General features: G+C 35.3%; 1 protein-coding gene across 1 annotated transcript in view; it reads left to right on the forward strand.

The window, feature by feature from the left end:
• Erbb4 (erb-b2 receptor tyrosine kinase 4) overlaps positions 1–22,580 on the forward strand; it is a 1,009,337-nt gene that overhangs the window by 844,789 nt on the left and 141,968 nt on the right. The window contains exon 20 of the mRNA XM_042679248.1: positions 12,856–13,041. Coding sequence (XP_042535182.1) covers positions 12,856–13,041 — 186 coding nt within the window. The remainder of the gene's footprint in view (positions 1–12,855; positions 13,042–22,580) is intronic.

Consider the following 22,580-nt stretch of genomic DNA (forward strand, 5'->3'; position numbering starts at 1 on the left):
TGCCAAGTTACCTGAAGAATCTCAATGAAAACCCATCCAAACCAGAAGAAACAAGCTTAGAGCCCATTAGAAGCCAGTGTGCCTTTGCAAGTGAGCTCATCATTTCCAGTTCAATTTCTTGATTCTCATTTTGCTTAGAATAAAACTTAAATTCCCCTAAGCCCTGATACCAACCTCACTTCCCCTGTTTTGTTCCTAATCAGGTACTGCATATTCCACAGAAGCTGATCTGTGTATTCCCCACACATGACACACATTCTCCCTTGTTTCACTTCCAAAGCTACTTACACTGAAAAACTGTTACACACCACTCTTGCCCTTCATTGGATTATGCGAAATTATTGTTTGCACAAGACAGGTGTTATTAACCCCATTATATGGCTGAGCAGCCTGAGAAAGACTTGTTTCCTACAGCACTATCAGGAAAAGAGAATTTGTGAATGGATAGCCACACTCTTATCTGTTTAAAATACCACCTTTAAAATACCACCTTTCTCCTCTTTGCTTCTCTCATAGAAATATCTTAGCTCTCTTCAACAAGGCTTTTTCTTTTCCCCTCTAAATTTAATATTTTGAATGAGAATATATTTTTTCTCATCAATAGGTAACTTTAAGAACTTATAAGAGGGCTGGGAAGGTGACTCAGTGGTAGAGTGCTTGCCTTGCATGCATGAGGCCCTGGGTTCGATTCCTCAGCACTACGTAAGCAAAAACAAAAAAAGCTGGAAGTGGTGCTGTGGCTCAAGTAATGGAGTGCTAGCCTTGAGCTGAAGTGCTGAGGGACAGCGCCCAGGTCCAGAGTTCAGGCCCCATGACCAGACCCCCCCAAAAAAAGAACTTATAGGAGCATGTTATAGTTATTAATGTTTGTGACTTTTTAAACTAGATTTTAAAGGCTTGTACTAGGATGTTAGGAAATTCGGAGTAGAATATGTGACATTTTAATTTTGTATATCTGCAGAATCGCATAACTCTCCATCATGACCTGGAATGAATGAGTGAATGAATGAATCTTCCTATGAACATTCTAAACTCAATAGTAATCTGTGAGGGAACAGAAAATAACCATTAATAATGATTTGCACTACTTTTTGAAGCTGCTACTGCTGAACAGAGTATCATGAGCTGACTTTTGCCAAGACATACTTTACAGAAATCCAAGACACCATTTTCATTTCTAAGATACTGGTTAATTTTCAAATATCAGATCAGGATTGGCTGCACTCTCACCAGATCCTTTATGAGGCAGTTATTTCTCTACAACTCTTTTACAACCCTGTTCAATGTGTATCTAGACACTAGGTCACATCTTCTTTTCACCCAGAGCTCTCTGAAGCAAAGACATTAACAAAGCTTCTTGTGTGACACCCTGTGTTTTCCTTCCAGGTTTATTTTGACTACTATTGCCTAAGTAGGTGATAGCATTATTTATAGTTATTGTATTCAAGATATAAAAGGAATCAATAACATTTGCACAGGTTTGTACTCATGGTAATTACCTCCAACCCTATGCCTTTGACATCAGGACCAGTGTGGAATATTAAAGTAATACTGACATGAATATTTAATATAAGAACATGCATATAAATCATGGTTTCAAATTTAATATATCTGATGCTAATAATTAATTTCATTAAAACTTAGCAGAGATAAGAAACAAATGAAAGACAGAACAGGATTTCTCCAGATGAATCTTCCATAATAAAGACTAGTAAGTGAGAAATCCAAGACTTAATTAAAGGCACTTACCCTTTTATCTTAGATGAGTCATAAATAATACAGCCCTGCCTGCTCCACTGCCAGAGGTACAGTTGAGATATTTCATTAGTTATACAGGAAATATTTTCATAAATTTATTTAGCTGTTAATTGTTACACATCTGTAATATAAATGTCATCAATTAACTAAAATTATTCTTGCAGATTAAAAATAGACTGGATGTCTTCCTCTGAAGAAGAGTAGTATCCAAAAAAAGAGAATGTTCTATTAATTTTCTGAATGTCACAAAAGAGCAAATAAAGTCCTAAGTAATTAAATAAGAGCAATTACCAAATTTTATTAGATTCTGATCTAAGCCAAATTTTATCTGAGAAATTATTTATTGAGAATTTCTAGAATCAGTTTCTCCTATGCATCAAGTGTGAATAGACATAGAAGAGTTTTGTTCTTCTCCATAAGCATTCTTATCATTTTATCATGAGGTATTTAATTTCAAATAGCATATTGGAAGATAAATTTCCCTTGACTCATCAATGAAAGGACAGTGGATACCTGTTAGAATGCTGTATTATAAAGATTCCATCAGCTGATTTGTCTCATCAATGATTATTCCTACTAGGACAATGACCATAAAAATCTATTAAATCTTCCTGGTCACCCCACAGACAGTAATAGTTGCTAAAGAAAAAACATGATAGACAATTCTTAACTGGATTGTTATGACAACGAGATTCACAGATATCTGAGCTTGGCTACTTAGGACTTTTCAGATCTTAGTGAGTACTTTACCTTTTTTTGAAAATTTGTAAACTGACATCATAGTATCTGCTGGGCAAAATAGTGTCAAGAAGTCAATGAGTTCCCATGCAGTACTGAAGAAAATTGTACCAAGGCTCAAATGAAGGAAAAAAAAGTGTTCTCAATTTGATCAGATGATGTAAATACTAGAAAGCTAAGTACTAGAAAACTTTTTTGGTGGAGTAAATTCGGGGTTTGCCCAGAAAGGAAAAGTCACTTTCCAATGGAAAAAAAATGTAAGAATTGAAAGCTACGAGATGTTATTAAAATATTAATTTTGATTCCTTTCTCCTTAGTGGTAGAGTCTATGTAGCCTGTATTCTAGTCCTAGTACATTTGTGTTTTCCTTCTTCAAGGCCCCTTGCATAATCTCCTTTGTAAAATCCATCCTGTAGCTTGTTGGGTTTATTCTACATTGTGTTGAAATGTTATTTGCAAAGATCTTTCCATTTCTTTTTAAGGAACATTAATCAGTAGCTCTAAAGTGTCTCTGTCTTAATGATAAGAATGTACCACTATCTCTGTGTCCTTTGTCTACTTTAACTCACCTTATTGTTGACCATTATTGCTGTAATTGCATTTATTCATTGATAAGGAACAAATCTATATTCTCCTTCGAGTTCTTTTTCCAACTCCAAAAGCTACTTTAGCTGTCTCACAACTTTTCTTATGTTGAAGATAGGAAGAGATATTTCTAATTTCTCTGGGCTCACCTAGGAAAAGTGTTGAGAGGAAACCTTGTTTGGGGTTTATTTTTTGTTTGGGAGGCTTTTATTGTTATTGTTGTGTGTTAGCTCTTTTTCTCCCTTTTTGGTCAAGTTTCCTGCCTTACATTCTTCATTATTCCAATAGCTTAAAAGATCAATGTCAGCCCGGTGCCGGTGGCTCACACCTGTAATCCTAGCTACTTAGGAGGCTGAGATTTGAGGATTGCAGTTCAAAGCCAGCCCGGGCAAGAAAGTTCATGAGACTCTTATCTCCAATAAATTAGTAGAAAACCAGATGTGGTGCTGTGGCTCAAGGGGTAGACACTCGCCTTGAGCTGAAGAGCTGAGGGACAATGCACAAGCCCAGTTCAAGCCTCACAATCGACAAGGGGAAAAAAAGATATATATATATATATATATATATATATATATATATATATATATATATATATATATATATATGTCCTTTTCCTGCTTCTGTCCTTTTCCTGCTTCTGTCATTTGTCTGCATTCTTAGATATGCCTTTGCTACTTATTATTTCTTTTGGATATAATTGGTTTAATACAAAGGCTCTACTAGGCCATGATCTACAGTATTTACTAGGCACTGTAATAGGAGCTTGCTTTATCATTTAGCTATTACATACCTATATTTCTTTATAGAAAAAAAATACAAGTATTTGAATCATTTACAGTATGCAATTAGAGTCTACCCAAAGTGAACAGGATTTTATATCAAGAAAAAAATTAAAATATGTACAAAATAGAGATAGTAATGTCTTTTCACTCCCCAAATTGATTCTTGTTTTCCTCAACTATTGAGAACAATTATGAATCCTTATGCTATCCTAGCAGGAAAATCTATGGTAATTGTATACACTTTCTGTGCAGTGAAAACATCAGGACTCTCTACAATTCTGGAGTCTACATATCAGAAAGGTGCTGATTGGACCAACTTGTCTCCAGAAACTCTTGAGCTCAATTCACTTCCTGTCTCTTGCAGCTTCTGGAGGCTGAATGTATTTATTTGACTTGGAGCTGCCAAGCAGCATGTAATGTCAAACTTTCTTTGTAGCTTTTTTATGTATCCCTCCACTCTCTGTCACCTACTTCACATTGTCATCCTGTTTGTGTCTGCCTTTGCCTGTCTTTTATAAGGCTATTTGCATGGTCATTTACCACCAACCTAGTAATTAGATGATCTCTTAATGTCAAAATTCCCACTTCACCCACATCGGCAAAGACTGTTTTTCCAAGTAAGGCAAATGTTCACAGGTTCCTGAGATAAGGATGTGTCCAGATTTGAGAGCCATTAGCCTATTGCAGAGGGATTGATGAGGGGTATCTATGGTAAGAACTAAGGGCTTAATTACCATTAGTGACCTAATCTGCTGTTTTATAGGTACTGGAGAACCACATTAGAAGACTCCCAAGAGGAAATGCATGCTGTATTAATGTAGAGAAGGTGAAGAGAGTTTAGCTGAAGGATTTTTATAATGTTTGGGCAGGGTTAAGGCCCATAAGGTTTGCTGACATACTTCTAGTCTGGAAACAGCTTAGTTAGATGGAGTAAGGGGCAAGTTGCCTTCTGCTTCCTTCAATCTTCTGCTACTGACTTGCATTGGTTAAACCCAAATCGAAGTCAAAGTATAAAATAGCCTGTGGTCTTCCATATGAATCAGTATCTCTGTGCAAGCGAGGGTAGAGAAAGGTGGAGATGGGGCTTTAATGATGAATAAAAATGTGAAGCCAAGCTCACAAATCATTAGTGTTCTAGTTGGAGGAAAGGGTTAAACCACTTTTTCCCAAGATGCATTGTGACTTTCACCATATGAGGTTTAATTTAACAAATACTTATTGAGTACATGTGGTGTTAAAGCTTCCAATGTAGCCATGGATCGCTTCATAGAAATAGTAAAAACAGACTGGATTTTTTTTTAAAGCAGTGTTTTTACAAAAGCAATGTGAAACTAAATTGAAGTAGGAGTCAAAATCAAAATACAAGAAAGTTTGCATATTTGAGTCTCACTGAGATAAACAATTAATGGGACTTGGAGACATTCTCTGGAAAAGAATAGATATGTGAACCTCAAATTTAAATCCAAGATTTTAAAACAGAATTTTAAAATGTGCTGGGCGTTTACAAATTCAGTAAAGTATATCACACAAGTGTATTTGGGGATATTATTTTCTTTGTGCCTTCAGCTTGGCATCTAGTAGCATCTATGTTGAGATGACCAAAAGACATTTGAAATATAGGTTGACTCTTGGAATGGAGTAATTATGGGATGTGGGGGGGGGGGGTGGAAAGCAGGAATATAATGAAACTCTGTTCATTTATAAAATTCTCATATCTTTCTATATGCCATACATTATACAAGAATTTAATAGGAAACCAATGACTTTTATTGGATAATATGACTGCTTTTAGAGACTCATTAGAGTTGTAGATATTTAATGTATATTTTTAAAAGCCAGTTGATCCCAGCCTAGAGATGGACATGGAACTTACAAGAGAGACTCAGAATATTGGCACAACATAATTCTCATATTTGGAAAGGCACAAATATTTAGAATGTGATGATAATGGATTTCATTTATTTCAGCGAAAAATATTGTGGTAGTTATATTACTTTAATTAATTAAATCATGACATATTGGTTCTACTTGTTTTGACAACTCTATTATGTTTCTTAAAATTCAAAAGTCCTTTTTGAACTCTGGGAGGTTGAGTAAAACCACTATAAATGGAGGAGATTGCAGGAATAACTCACAGACTATCTGAGAGCAAACCATGGAACCATTTCAATGTTTAAGGTATGAAAGAGAGAGGAAAGATTTAGGGACAAGGGTAAAAAAAAATCACTAACATTGACGGAAGAGGGATCTTGACAAACAAGGTGAAATAAAACAAGTCAGGAATTTACAGATGAAAATTTATTATTTATTATTATATATTATTTATTATTTACAGAATAAAAAATGTGTTGACTTAAGTAGAGACATAGTCTCTGACCTTTTCAAGAATAATTTTAATTGTAAGAATGTAAGAAAATACCAGATAAGACAGACCCCTAAGGAACAAAGAGTACAAAGAAACAGTCAAAGTGGGAATAACAAGTATTCCCAGGATAGAAATAAGGGTAAAAACTTAGAGAACAATAAGTCTTAAAATATGAAATATATTTACAAATAAATCCAATATTTTTTCCATCACTCTAAGACCCTGTATGATATGACCATTCACAACATTTTCAGTCTCAACACAACAAAAAAAAGCTGGCAGTGGTGGTATGTACATCTTATCCTAGCTGTTGAAAGATGTATATGTAGGAATTTCATGATTGAAACAAGCCAGAAAAAAAATATATGGCACTCTAGCTCACAAACAACCATAGCAAAAAGAATTTGAGGCATAGCTCAGAAGCTATTTGCAGTTGGCTAAAAAATACAAATCCTTGAGTTCTCATTAACACTAACAAGGAAAAACAAAAGACACGGAAGAAAATAGAATTCTGCATTGTTTAGAATTCTTCACTAAGATTTGAATTGTGTAATAGTAGTGAAAAATGACTGCATCTGACCTGGTGCGGGTGGCTCCCACCTAGTTACTCTGAAGGCAGAAATTGGAAGGATCATGGTTTAATATCTACCCAGGGGAATAGGTTAGGAGAACCTATAGCAAGCAATAGCTGGGCATAGTGGTACATACCTGTCATTTCAAGTATGTTAAAAGCTGAGATAAGATAATCTGCAACAATGAGAAGTACAAGGTCATGTCAAAAACGAGCTTTACAATGTTGGTGTGAGGGGTGGGGGGAGGGGGGAGGACTGAGTGGAGGGGGAGGGGGGAGGTAGGGAAGGGATGTAAAGGGTAAACAAAGGAGGAGGCTGCAATGCTTGATAAGAAATGTAAGCATTATCCTGCCCATGTAATTGTAAACCCTCTGTACAGTATGTTCACAAAACAAAATAAAATTAAAAAAAAAAAAGATAATCCTGGTTCTAGGTCAGCATAGGCAGTAAAGTTCACGAGATTCCATCGCAACAGAAAAAGCAATTGCATGTGGGAATGTCCCTGTGATCCCAACCATGACAAGAACCATACATGGGTGAATCATAGCCTAATCCAGCCATGAAAAAAAAAATGCAAGACCCTATCTCAGAAACAACAAATCAAAAAGGGCTGACGTAATTGGTCAAGGAATAAGTATCTTATATCTATGTATGAAGTGCCGAGTTTCTATCTCAGTACTTCAAAAAAAAAGCTAAACAAAACAAAATACAATATAAGTAAATCTGACACATGACCACACAATGAGTAAATGACCTAGGATAAAGATGGAAAAATGATGATTGACACCAAAGACATAATGAGCCCTAGTCTTTATTTTTAATTTTGGCAGTTACTGTGATTTGAGCTCAGGGCCCCATGATGATTGCACTAACTCTTCATTGTTGTCATACACACAATTATAATGGGAACTAGAAGGCAGTGCTAATTTGAGCAATGTAGACCACTTAAACTGATGGCATTAATTCCACCCATCCCATAGCTGCCCACCTATAAGTAAATGACTATTCACGACATGAACAAATAAATGCCGATTTCATTAATTCCATATATATGGGAGCCATCAATGGTGACATTAGTTTGAAAGAGGTTATTATGGACTCATAATCTTATGTATTCTTTCATCATTGTGCTTATCATTATTTCCACAGTAGTTTTCTTCACCAGTGCCTTCACAGTCACTCAGGGATATATTTGTTCCAAGCATTTGCAAACATGCTGACTAGCATTACGCACAGCATAGCTGTCCACATTGTCTTTCTTTTCTTTTTGTCTTTCCCCCTTTTGATCTTCTTTATCCCTGATGTAATGAGATTTTTCTCTGTTTTTCAGCCAAAGGGTGTTGAGTTAATGGTCCATAGACATAATGAAACACCGAAAGTCTGGCTGAAGTTAACATTTTTTTCCTCAAAATAAAATAGTCCATAAGTTTCAATGGACATAATTTTTTCTCCTTTTCTTTTTTGTAAAATCAGTAACCAACAGGAGTGAAGAAATCTATGTCAGTGTCAAGATGGCATGAGGAAAATGGTACCTTACTGTGAAATATGTCATTGCTCACTTTCCTTGTAGTAGAAACTGTCTTCAGCTGAAAATAGAGATACAAATAGCATATGACTAGAACCTAATGAATGGGACACATGCTTCGGAGCTTGCTGTGTATACCCTGGGAGTCCATGGGTAGTTTTAAAAAATGTCCCTATTCAAACCAGACCTCATTATAAAGAAAAATGTTCTTGCCTTAGAATTTTTAGTCTTATACCTGTTATATTTCCCCCTCTGCCCAGTGAGAAGTCTTTAATTTACCTACAAGAAAAACATAAAGCTAACGGGAAAAAAAAACAGTAATAAAGGTAGAAAGTAATTTTATTTCTGGAAAAATAGATAATGTACTTGTTGGGTTGTATTTTTCCCATTGGCCTTTGGTGACATTTTCTATGGACAACAGCAAAGATCTAAAATTGCTTCTGTAGACCCCACGTGGAGAGAAGTAACAGAGGGCATCATTAATTTTAACACGGAGTAATTTATTGAAACCTAACACTCCATGATTAAATTTTTTGGGATTTTTTTCCCTTTCCATCCCTCTCATCACTCCAAATGCATCCACATTCCCTTTTCTTTATCTGTTCCTCTATCCTCCAAAAGCCATCTGCTATTCCCTTTATGAAAAAATAAAACCCACAATTAGTGTCTTGTTCATCTTTTCTTTCTAAAAAAATAGAGAACTATTATGCAAATACTCTGCAATTTTGTTTCCAATACTCTTTATTGTGTGATGAGCAATTTTCTTTAATATAAACCCAACTCTTTTGCCAGGACATGCTAATAGACTTTTTTTTTAAAAGAAGACTTTTACTTTTCCACATGAAAATTCCACTAATGTAAATTTTCTCAAATGCATATTGGGAGTAACATTATCATTACTTTTAGAATTAGAGTAAGGACAAAACAATTGTTTTCTACATTTCATGATAAAATAAGAGTTAAAATGATCTAAAAATCTTTCTTTTGCTTTGAATATCATCATTCTCTTTACCTTAAGAAATGATCTGTTCAAAATACTACTTTCAGTAAATGAGAGAACGATTGTTTCTTTGTTTTTGTTTTTAGTTTTATCCTCCTGAAAATATCTAGAAAGTGATGACAATCTACCTGTAAGCACAGTTTACTTATTTGCTTTTATTTGCTTCTCAGGAACTGAAGTATAATTTGACCCAATTCACTGAAGTATGGCTAATGGGAGGTGTTTGAGGCTGTCTTGTTAACAGGATTAATGCGCACAATGTGAAGTGCTGATGAAATTGAACTAAAAATTACCATTTTTTTTTACTATCATAAGAAGCAATGTTTCCCTAAGAGGCAGAAATTCTAGGGATTAAAACTAGTCCTACTTCTAATTTTATGACCTGAAAAAGCACCCTCACTGAGCCTCAGTTTCCTCACTGTTTAGCTGAGAATGTCATCTCTTTCAGCTGTTCACCAGGGTATGAAGATCAAGCAACCTTTGCCCCTTGTTGCTTTCTCAACAGATTATAGAGACAAACATTTGATCAAAAGATGCCAGCTGTCAAAATTCCATACTTACAAATAGCTCTACCTACAAAGCTTACTATAGGTACAGACTCGTTAAGTTTCATTTCCTATTGAGTACCTGCGTGTGTTTTGTTTGTAGGCATATGTAATAATTCAATGAAGAGAGGCTCTAGTTTACATTGTGAAAACAAGTAGTTCATACTAGCTTACATAATAGGTAATTTGTAACTGTAAATGCAAACACATTGATACCTCTACCTTGTTCCCTCTTTCTCTCTCTTGTCTTTCCTTCCCCACCCCCTTTCTCTGTCAAATCACTTAAAAAATTGCAGAGATAAATATCTCACACATTTCAGACCGCCTAAGATCAGGAATATACTTCTAAGTAATACTGTTGCCATTTTGAAATCGTTACTATTGATACAGTATTGCACTGTAATATTTCCTATTTTTATATCCTTGATTATCCCAATAAATATCTTTATAGTGTGTTTTTTCTATCCAACTCATGAGCCAATCAAAGACCTATCTTTGTTGCTGAATAGCTCATCTTTTTAATCCCTCACATAATATTGACATTTTTAATTAACTTCCACCAGTTTTCTTCCATAATGTCTTAAAATACAGAATTGATTAACTCCTTATGATTACTTCAAGTTAAATATTATTGGCAATATTATTATGTGGGCGATCTTTGGTGGCTTTATAAAAGCAAATTTTACTACTGTTTTTACAGGAGACAAGTATTATTGTACTTGATTTTGTAATATAGAGGCATAATATCAAAGCATAACAAATTACAAAACCATATCCTTTGTGCAATTTGTGTTTCAAATTGCAGATACTACAACAACTTTTTTGATGGAAGGCTAACTTTAAAATACAATAGCTTATCATGTGTCTACTTTTATTTATTTTTTAAAAGTTATTATTATTATTTTATTGTGAAAATACTGTACAGAGGGGTTACAATTACATGGGCAAGATAATGAGTACATTTCTTATCAAGCATTGTAGCCTCCTCCTTTGTTTCCCCTTCCCATCCTATTCCATCCTCCCCCCCATCGCCCTCCCCCCACCCAATCTTCCTCCTCCCCCACCAAAGTTGTAAAGTTCATTTTCAAAATAAGACTTGCACTTCTCATTGTTGCAATAGGTCCACCTGTATCCCTATTTAAACAATTTGTTTTTTCCCTTCCCCTCCACAAATTATAACAACTTCAAACACAGTGAAAGCAGGGGTTATACTGTGGGGGAAGGACATACAAAGCAACAAAGAAATAATCTTATAAATGTGTTAGAAACTATCACATGAAAGAAAAAAACATTTGAATACATATCTTAGGGCTCATTTCCCTAACATCAACTTATGTGACCTTTTCTGCTTGACTCAGACATATACTAGCTATTGCAAAGAAGGGAAACCATGGGACCTATGTTTCTTTGGGCCTGGCTTACTTCACTTAATATAATTTTTCCAAGTCTTTCCATTTCCTAACAAATGGGGCAATGTCATTCTTTATGATGGAGGCATAGAATCCCATTGTGTATATATACCACATTTTCTTGATCCATTCATCTACTGAGGGGCATCTGTTAAAAGTCCATGACATATTTTGGGATTCATTTCAACATGATTGGCAGCAAATAAAATGCCATATTATTCTTTTTTGTTTTGTCAGTTGTGGGGCTTGAACTGTGGGCTTTGACACTGTCCCTCAGTTCTTCAGCTCAAGACAAGTGCTCTTCCATTTGAGCCACAGTGTCACTTCTGTTTTCTGGTGGTTTATTGGAGATAAGAGTCACACAGACTTTCCTGCCTGGGCTGGCTTTGAACTGTGATCCTTAGATCTCAGCCTCCTGGGTAGCTAGGATTATAAGATATGGTTGGTTCCATATCTTAGCTATGGTAAATAAGACTGCAATAAACATAAGTTTTTTCTAGTCTATTTTCCACATATCTTGACATGGATGCATTGGGTCACAATTTGACCATAATCATAAAGGCACCTCTACTTTTTATCTTCATTAACCAAAGGTGCCTTTATGATTATGGTCAAATTGTGACCCAATGCATCCATGTCAAGATATGTGGAAAATGGACTAGAAAAAACTTTATAGTCTCATCAGTTCTTCAAATTTTACAAACCTATTAATAAGAAATCTCTTACAGTTTAAAAAAGAAATATATGTTGGTAAGAATGAAGTTGTGTAACAGTGTCTTCTTAAGCTGTTTATTCTTCTGTGTAAATTGAAAATAGAATGTTGGTTATAATTGTCTTTGTTTACATTTTTACAACTTACGCATTTCACCTTTATATGCTGCTCAACTCTACACTAATAATAGAATATAAAAGTCAAAGTCAACTTATTTTACTTGCAAATAGCTTTATTTTTATAGTTACTGAATTCTGGAACTGAGTTCAAATGTTAAAAGTCCATGACATATTTTGGGATTCATTTCAACATGATTGGCAGCAAATAAAATGCCATATTATTCTTTTTTGTTTTGTCAGTTGTGGGGCTTGAACTGTGGGCTTTGACACTGTCCCTCAGTTCTTCAGCTCAAGACAAGTGCTCTTCCATTTGAGCCACAGTGTCACTTCTGTTTTCTGGTGGTTTATTGGAGATAAGAGTCACACAGACTTTCCTGCCTGGGCTGGCTTTGAACTGTGATCCTTAGATCTCAGCCTCCTGGGTAGCTAGGATTATAAGCATGAGCTACTGGCACCTGGCTGTCATATTATTCTTAATACAAAAGAGAAAAGGCTGGTATTAATTTCATATGCAAGTATTTTATAATCCCTTCCATTTTATGTGGTACTTTGTTTCTTATTTAATTTCATTTAATAAAATCACTTCAGAGATCAAATAGTTGCAATAATGTCATTTCATGTTTGATTGGTTCCATTGAGTACATTTTAAAAATCATTATCAACAGCTTTAGAACATTGCAACTAACTGGAATTGTGAGGAACTCTTAAATTTAACTAATACTATCATATTTTCATTTTCTTACAGGAAGCTCTGATCATGGCAAGTATGGACCATCCACACCTAGTCCGCTTATTGGGTGTGTGTCTGAGCCCAACCATCCAGCTGGTTACCCAGCTCATGCCCCATGGCTGCCTGCTGGATTATGTCCATGAGCACAAGGATAACATTGGCTCACAGCTGCTGCTGAATTGGTGTGTCCAGATAGCTAAGGTAAGTGCTGTCATGTCCTGTGCAGATGACAGTTCTGCCTCTTACCTCCTGATCTGGAGCAGATCAGTCTTTCACTCTGTTTAAGATAAATTATACATTGAGCATTACAGGGAAGTTCCTTATATGCAAACCACAGATCAAACACATTATCTTTCCTCTGTATTTTTTTGGGGGGGATTATGGATCCACGTCCTTCGTATTATATTATTTATATGCCAAAATAAGCACATTAGATCCTTGGTATCCGTGTGTGTGTGTGTGTGTGTGTGTGTGTGTGTGTGTGTGTGTGTGTGTGTGTGTAAAAACATACATACATATATACATATATATATATATATATGCTGCTTTAAAAACAAACACAAAAATTTCACTTTATCACTTAAGCATGCTAACTTTTACATTACTTTGAGGTATTATTTGCTTTTGAGGAGACAATTTTTCACAAACTTAAAGGTAGGACAGACACTCAGCAGATCACACAATGATTTGAATACCTTGAAGGTAATGTGGAACAGATTTAGAGCTTCTCCTATCAACTAATCTGTATAATACATATGTGGAAACTTATTTTTTGTTATTTTAGAAATTACTTTTTTAATGTATTGGTTCATATATTTATTTACCATGTTTGATTAAAACTGCATGCCTGAACTGTAGTTTACTAATTCCGGGGAATCACTGTCATGCTATATTTGTTTACTTTAGTGTTGTCAGGTCAGGTAGCAAAATCAAGAAAGAACATGTTGTATGTTTGAATAGTTTTGTTCTCAGTGGCGTTTATTAAAATAGCCTATACTGTTCTTAGCATTAAAAATGATCAAACTGCAAATATGTTTGTAGGTATTTTGGTTGTTTTCAGTGGGTCTTTGAGAGTGTTTCCCTCTGACTGTAAGGACTCAGGCATGGGAGCCAAGTTTACAAGATATTACATAGCCTTCCCATTATTTAAGAAGGAACAGAATTTTAGATTTTTTTCCTTTAAGTGAAAATTCTCCAAATTTCAATCTTCGATCCCACTTTGGAAGCATTCTGGAGGCTGAAAAAGTCATTCATTGCATATAATCCACCAGTCTGTCACTTTACTTCTGGTATACATCCTGTATATGCTAAGAAATTATTTTGATTGTCTATACCAAGTAACTGACTTGACATTTTTATCTTTCTAGAACAAGGCTAGGATGAGTTTTAATTTACTAATATTAACACTTAGTCAAATAAATACATGACCTGCTTCTTTACAAATTCTCTACATGCATTTATCCTGGTACTTAACATAATAAAAATGTCAAGATGTTAATTTCATAGTTTTTATTTTTTTTTCCAGAGAAAAAACTTTTGGGCTCCCACTGATAATCGTAGCTACCGAGTAGCATTCAAATTCTGATACCAGCAATAAAAATTAAAAGAAAGGAAAATGAATAAAGGAAAGATCAATAGTTAGCTAGCATAATGAAAGAATATACACTGTGAATTTAGGTAATATCTAAGTGTAGTAAGGAAAGACACACTTCAGTGATTTTATTTTTAACTGCAAGTATTTGATTTTGAGCCCCTAGACATAAAAGATTTGTTTGTTCTCAGACTATGCTATTTGGGATGGAAAGAGTCAGAATTATGCATAATGCTCAGCATTTCTGGCCTTTGGAAGAAAAAAAAACACATATCTTATCGTCCCTTGGTTTTTACTACACAGAGTTCTCAGATGTGATTTATTTCACTTGGGCTCTTACAACTTTAATTTTCATGTTAGAAAATTGGTTTGTCTGTAATATTAAAAACATGTGAAATCATTAGCCAACTAGCAGAGAACAGAGATCAGGGGTAACTCTTAGAACAAGACCGTCCTTTACTAAAGAAAAGAAACTCTTCCATCTCTAGCTAGCAAAGGTCAGTGTTAGTGTGCCCACCTATTACCGTGCAAGTTTCAGTTTCTGACTCCTTTCTAAAGAAAGTATTATTTGTAGCTTTTTATTGCTGCTGTATTTGTAAAGCCTGAATACTGTGTACAGACCACTGTTGGTCACAGTCTTGAAGTTTTTCTTTTAGCTTTGCGGGTTTATTTTACTTTATTGTCACATTTTATTCCCATATCCTACTACTGGATTTCAGTTTGATTCAAACTCCCCAAGATATTCTTGTTAGGTATTCAACCATCAAAACTAATTAAAACAAACAAACAAACAAATAACAAAGGGGGAGGGAAGTGGTTGTGAAACTATTTCAAAGGCATACTCTACCTTTTAAGGAAACTCTCAGATTGCATGATTAGGCTACAAATTCATCCACCTTAAAAATTCTGAAAGGAAAGAGAAGCAATAATTTTAGAATTAAAATTATAATATGCTTAAGCAAGATAATTTAGATTCTGTCTATGAATAAAACCTCAGTACTTTTTTTTCATTACTTCTTTAAAATGATTCATTCCAACACTTAAGTTGACTGAGAAAACTTGTAGCATCTCAGAAGTCATCTTGATTTTCAGACTAGTTTAAAGGTACTTCTGGTTTATTTTTCCATTTCCCACTCTCTCTTGTTTATCTCTCATGCATATCAAATTTCGAACTGAAAACAGTTAAAACTGAGTTTTAGTGTACCTTGAAATGTAATAGTGGACCTTATTTTTGTTGGAAAAAAATTAGCAATTATTTTGATGGGAAAGAGAAGAGAACAACTCATAGTTCAAGAAGTTAGCTCATGGGGGAGGGGGAAGGCTGGGAAGGGAGGTGAAGGGTAAACAAAGGAGGAGGCTGCAATGCTTGGTAAGAAATGTATGCATTATCCTGCCCATGTAATTGTAACCCCTCTGTACAGTTTGTTCTCAAATAAAATAAAATAAAATTAAAAAAAAAAAGAAGTTAGCTCACAATGACTGGAAGTACAGCTGCTTACCATGTGAGGAAATGAATTCTCTTCTGTATACAGATGAGAAGTCTTCCTAACACTTGAATGTATTACATGGGATGAGCTTTCATTTATCTCCTTTCCTTTTTCTTCATTTTTTTCCAACAGTCACCACACAGACTGAAAGAGATAGTAGTTTCTCCTATGGCCCAGGCATTACCTTCTGCATGAATAAAAATGAACTTCAACTCTGAATGTCTGGTGTGAGTTAAAGACATGATCTGGATGCTACCATTTCTCATTTGTTCATTCAAGTGCAGATTCTATGTGTAGTTAAGACCTCAGTGGTAATGCAGACATATGCAAGCTATGAAACTAAAAATATAACAGAGAAAAAATTGCCCCTATCATTATATTTAATGGCATAATGGTAACATTTATAACTGTTTGGAAGTTTGTCAATATCAATTGATTCAATGAGCCCTTTAAATATGTTTTTTAATTGTGAAAATACTGTACAAAGGGATTACAATTACATGGGCAAGGTAATGAGTACATTTCTTATCAAACATTGTTGCCTCTTCCTTTGTTTCCCCTTCCCATCCCTTCCCATCTCCCCCCTCCACCCTCCACCGCCTCCCCTGCCCCAGCCAAAGTTGTAAAGTTCATTTTCGACATAATGACTTGTACATCTCATTGTTGCAATGGGTCCACCTGTATCCCTATTTAAATGATTTGTTTTGTCCCTTCCCCTCCACAAATTATACCAACATCAAATACAGCGAAATCGGGTTATACAGTGGGGGAGGGACATATAAATCAACAAAGAAATCATCATATATATATATTTTATATATATATGTTAGAAACACTTGCAAGAAAGAAAAAACATTTGAATCCTTATCTTGGGGTTCATTTCACCTAATATCAACTTAGAAAATGTGGTATATATATACACAATGGAATTCTATGCGTCCATCAGAAAGAATGACATTGCCCCATTTGTTAGGAAATGGAAAGACTTGATAAAAGTTATATTAAGTGAAGTAAGCCAGGCCCTTATTTAAATATCTTTTGATATCAAGAAATGTTTGCATTTTATGAAAGTAGAATAGAAGAGAAATATTGAAATTATAATTCATACTAATTAATTAAAATTAAAACAGATTTATTTTGTTGTTATATAAGCCACTTGGGGGAAGAACAGGTTGATAGCTTATTTTTAAAATTTTTACTGCTATTATTTAAATTTGAATTCACTATGCATTCTGGCAAATTGTCAGTTCTTTGGAGAAAGTCAGAAGCATGAATTTAACCCAGTTGGTAAATACCTTTGGGGATTCTCCCAGAATCATATTGCAAACTCGACTAAAGGTAAAGAACTGATCTCTGAACCACAGATGCCATTGATTTCTTCATAGATATCCAGGGCTCAATATTTTTTTTCACTGAAGAGGCACAACTTTACTAGGGAATTTTTGCAGTCTCAGTGTAGTTCTTAGAATCATGTCTTAATTAAAGATTTAATCATTGAATCCCAAAGATTACATATAGCCATTGTCAACTAAAAGGGATTCTTTTAAGTTCATTTTTTTAAGTGTTGAGTGATATTATTCAGGGTTCATCAGATAATCAGTAGCAAAGGCATATAGGCAAGGTTTTATGGTAAGGAATTTGTTTATTCAGCTAAATTTCAAGAGCCACTGGAGACCTAGGTGAACCTATTCTGTAGTTCTAGTGTCTTATGAATGACTAAGAACTAGGTCCTGAAAGAACCAATGGTTCAACTCCATGTTCAAATAAAGGACAAAATTGATGTTGTATTTCAAAAGCAATGAAGCATTAAATCTTAGTTAGGAATTAAACATTTGTCCTAAGCAGACTTTCAACTGCTTGCCTGTCCATATCAAGGAGGACAGTACTTTACTCAGTTTCCCAAATGTTTTCTCATTCAGAAATATCCATAGGTATATTCCAAATAATGTGCAAATAAGTGTCTAGACCCCTAATGTCATGTTGATACATAAAATTATCATACTAAGTTATTATAGAGCAGGAATTCCCAGCTCTGGTAATTCAAGAAAACAACTTTAAAAAAAAATACAAAAAAAATAGCAGCTAGGCACTGGTGGCTCACAACTCTGAATCCTAGCTATTCAGGCTGAGATCTGAAGATCATGGTTCAAAGCCAGCCAGGGCAAGAAAGTTGTGAGACTCTTATCTCCAATTAACCACCAGAAAACCAGAAGTGGCACTATGTCTTAAAGTACTAGCCTTGAGTGAAAAAGCTCAGGGACAATGCTTCAGGCCCTGAATTCAAGCCCCATTGATTATCACCACCACCACCACCACCAAATCAGTATCACAGTTCTCATATTTAACTTGGAAAGAAAAACCTAAGTAAACAAAAAGATGACTTCATGAGAGACAGTGGCCTCCCTGTAGGTACTAGCAGGGTGTAGAAGGAAGTAGCATTTTGTCCCATTACTTAGTATCTGAAATGACTGAGGCAAATTTGTGAGTGTCTGTGAATCCATTTCCTCAGCCAGCCAGTGGACTGAACTTGCTACCAGAGCTTGGTTGCTTAACAAGAATTCTAGGGCACGAAGCCAAACCACAAACTATTTAATCTTCACCACCAAAATGAGCTAATGTAGTCATAACATTTATGGAAATAATGGAAGAGGAAGAATATGAACTCAAGAGAAACAAGACTCTCATTTGAATCCTGAGTTTTGAGTCCTTCAGGAACATTTTCCTTTCTTAACAAAGGAGTAATTTTTTACTATACCGAATGCCTTAAGCCTTTGTTTACCCCCATTTGCATGAATGAATCATTAGAAGTGACTGATATTAACCTAAAAGAAAATTAGGCAAAATGTTGGTATACAACTTGATTATATACATATACCATTTATTATTTTGTACTCGTGAATATAGTGAAAATGCATTAAAACCTACCATGAATATCACAAAAAAGCAGTTGGATTTTGGAATCAGAAATTTCTGGCAGTTCTTCACTAGACAATTTGCCATTTTTTTTAATTCTCTGAATCTCTTTAGCGAAAGTTCAGAGATCTTAATGCCTATCCCATCCGATTATTGATATATTTAAATAAAATATGTCAATATCTTAACTTGTTACTTGTCGAACATTGCTTGATGTTGACTTAGTTTAGTTATGTAGAGCCAGGCTTTCAAGATCTTCCATTTCAGAAGAACATTACTTTTCCTTTCCATAAATAAAGTTTCTGGTAAGGTGTATTACAAGACAAGACAAGACTGACCGAAGAGGTTTAGTTTTTGTCATTTCTTTTTCTTAAACAGAAATAATATGAGTTCAAAATGCCAGATTCAGGGACATCACAATAATTTTTTTCTGCGTTAAAATTCTAATAGCACAGAATAGAGCAGTCATTATAGAGGTATATAGGCTGAGAAGACATGGAAGTGTTGGTCACACGATACAAACTTATAGTTAAGGTAAATTCTGGAGACTTAATGTATAGTATAGCGACCATAATTAATAATATGTATTTATTAATTATATATTTATGCTTGAAATTCTCTAATGTAGTATTCTCAGGTATTCTCAGTACACATATCCCTTGAAACAGCTTCCAGGAGAGATTATGGATATGTCAGTTAGCTTACACAATAGATATAGATATCAGAACATTATATTGTATTTCTTAAATGCATCATTATTTGTAAATTACATTTAAACAAAGCTGAAGGAAACTTATTTCACTTATCCAGATTGTGGTCAAGAACTTTGTTTAAATCAGGTATTGAGAGAGTCTCATAATATTTTTCTATAGATACTGGAAAAAAATTTTAAAGACATCTATAATGCTTGGCAGTGGCTGTATTTTCATTTTTTAAAACATTTTAAGAATAAGCATGCAAAAACATTTTAAGAAAAGCACATATAGGAATAGTCTAATGTCCTATCTCAGTGTCAGACACACACAATTCATAACATACAAATTACCTATGATTCCCTCTCTCTCTCTCTCTGTACTTTGTTCATAGATTTTATTGCTCACGAATCTGGATTTACCTGGTGTTCTGCTGGTGGTTCTGCTCTTTTGACTGGGCTGACTCACATGTTAAGAGTGATGGTTGTCCTAGCTGAGCTAGACTAGAGTGATGGGAGTGACGAGGATGTAACATTAGGTACCTCCTCCATTCATCCAGCTGGGCAGATTCCCCCTCCTCCTTTCATCCAGCTGGGCAGATTCCCCAGGATCACACTGCTTAGTCTCCCAGGTATAGTTTGTAGCCACACGCCATGTCATAAGGGACTCGCCCCACTGTGAGTAAGAATGAGAGCAGGAGGTGAGGTTGTCCCTCCTCACCTTGCCCAGTCTCTTAGAACTGTCCCCAGTCATTTCCCCTTTCCCTCCTCAGTCCCCAAGAACCTCATTTTTCTCCAATCTGTTGAGTTCAGTGCCACTCACTCTTCCACTTAGTGAGGTAGCACCCTTATCAGCACTGCTAGATAAAAACAAACCAGTTTCTCAAACAATAAAACTTAAGGGCAACTTATCTCCCGGGTGTTGGTGCTTTGTAAGTTTTAGTTTAGATGTAGCAAGTACCAACATACTTAGAATTTTTTTGGTTGTTGGTCCTGAGGCTTGAACTCTGGGCCTGGGCGCTGTCCCTCAGCTCTCCAGCTCAAGGCAAGCGCTCTACCACTTGAGCCACAGCTCCACTTCCGGTTTTCTAGAGGTTTATTGGAGATAAGCGTCTCACAGAGTTTTCTGTTCCGGCTGGCTTTGAACCGTGATCCTTAGATCTCAGCCTCCTGAGTAGCTAGGATTACAGGTGTGAGCCACCAGCGCCTGGCTAGAAACTTTTTTCTAAAGAGCCCAGTCTAGAAACGCACAAACACAGCACTTCAGACGGTATCTTAAAGACTTTTACCAGATATTCTAGAGAAAAGGAAACCAAAAGAAAAATGAGCCAAGAAAGGGCCCTTTGTAGAGCCAATGAATTTAAAACTAATGTATGTCAGAAACTTTTGAAATTTTGGTGCAGGAAGGAAGCCCAGGAAAATCTTTATAGTTCAGTGATTTCAAATTTTCTTATGTCATGGATCAGTTTCATATGAAATCTTACATGAAAATGGAAACAAATAAAACCTAGCTGTATTTGAAGCAGCATCAACATTCGGGGATAACTAGAATTGGAAGTGGGCTTAGGTGCTCAGAGACCAGCTTCCACTTTGCCTGCCTTGGGATTGAAAGTTCTGAAGTCTAAACAGTTGACTATGCAATGCCTAATTCTTAGTGACAAAGCCAGGGTATGAACTCATCTACCACTTGGCTATTTCACATGAACAGCTAGCCAGTCTTACCTATGACCTCTGACTCTGCAAATCGTCAGAGCAACTTTTGTGTAATTAGAATCTAACTACTACGGGTTTAGAATCAAATATGACATCTACAATAGGTCACATGATGTTTTCTGTAAAACTGTTAGAATAGCCAATGAACTTTTTCCCCTATAGAATTTTAAATGAGAGTGCTAGCTTATTTTTGCTTCCAAGTACTTTTTGTGTTTTTTCAAAGGTATCTTTTTTTTAATTGAAGTTTTTCTTTTCCACCAATAGGGTTGCTCTTGATCTTTATATCAGAAGTTCTATAACATTGCAATCTCCCAAATTGGTGATAAAGCACCTGGTTGATATGAATCAGTTTATCCAGTTCCTATGCCAATCTCATGCTTTTTACCTGTATGTTAAATTCTTATTGCCTTGAAGGAGGATGATATATAAAGAGTAGTAAGGCAGAAGGGAGAATCTCAAGATTACAGGTAAAAATAAAGTTTATTGAGGCAGTTTCTAGAGCACAGGTCCCAGAGTTAAACCAAAGGCTTAATTATTTCCTAGGGTTTGCATGAAATATGAAGGCTTCTCTCTTAGAAAGAAGTAATTTTGGTTTTTTTATCTTGCCTAACCTATAAAGTGGCAAACTTCCTTTATGCTATGCTTCGCCTGTGGCCTTATTTGGCATGCTGAGAAACTCTTAATTCAACTTGTAAGTTACTCCTTTCTATAAATGGCAAAGGTTTTCATCTAGCTACTATACACATCCACAAAGTAAAGAACTTAATTTTCTTTCTGTAAATTTATGCTCTAGCTAGTACTTTTAATGTACTTTTTTATTTCACTGAAAAGCAAAAGCGGTCTAATCCAAATGGGCTAAATTGTGCTTGGTGTGTGTAAAGTGTTCACAATTATATCTATTAGTCAGACTTATGTGAGGCATGGTATTGTAGCAGATTTTAGAAGCACAGTGATTTTCTCAAAGGCAGAATTAAAGTAGCGGGACTTGCGCATGTAATTTTTTGCTCCCCTATGGCTTTTGTTTCTAAAACTGTAGAGGTAGATGGGTGTTGCAATATTGCTCTCAAGAAGTTGTGAAATGTATTCATGACTTCTCAGATGTATGCATACAATGCTGTTTTTCCCCCCACAAACTTCAATTGCTTACAGAAATTTGGAAAGACAAGACTAGCATTGTGTTTCAGAGAGGAGAGACAATTGATCAGATCATGTGATTTATGTGGAAACAGAAAAATTATACTGGGTCTGAAGACAGCATAGACTTCCTCTTCCTGCAATGGACCAATTGTTTCTCAAGATACCTTTTTAAAAAAAATTAATTTAAAAATAATTTTTATCTTGAAAA

Source organism: Dipodomys spectabilis, unplaced genomic scaffold, assembly GCF_019054845.1.
Source record: "Dipodomys spectabilis isolate Male_0828 unplaced genomic scaffold, ASM1905484v1 ptg000051l, whole genome shotgun sequence".
Taxonomy (NCBI): Eukaryota; Metazoa; Chordata; class Mammalia; order Rodentia; family Heteromyidae; genus Dipodomys; species Dipodomys spectabilis.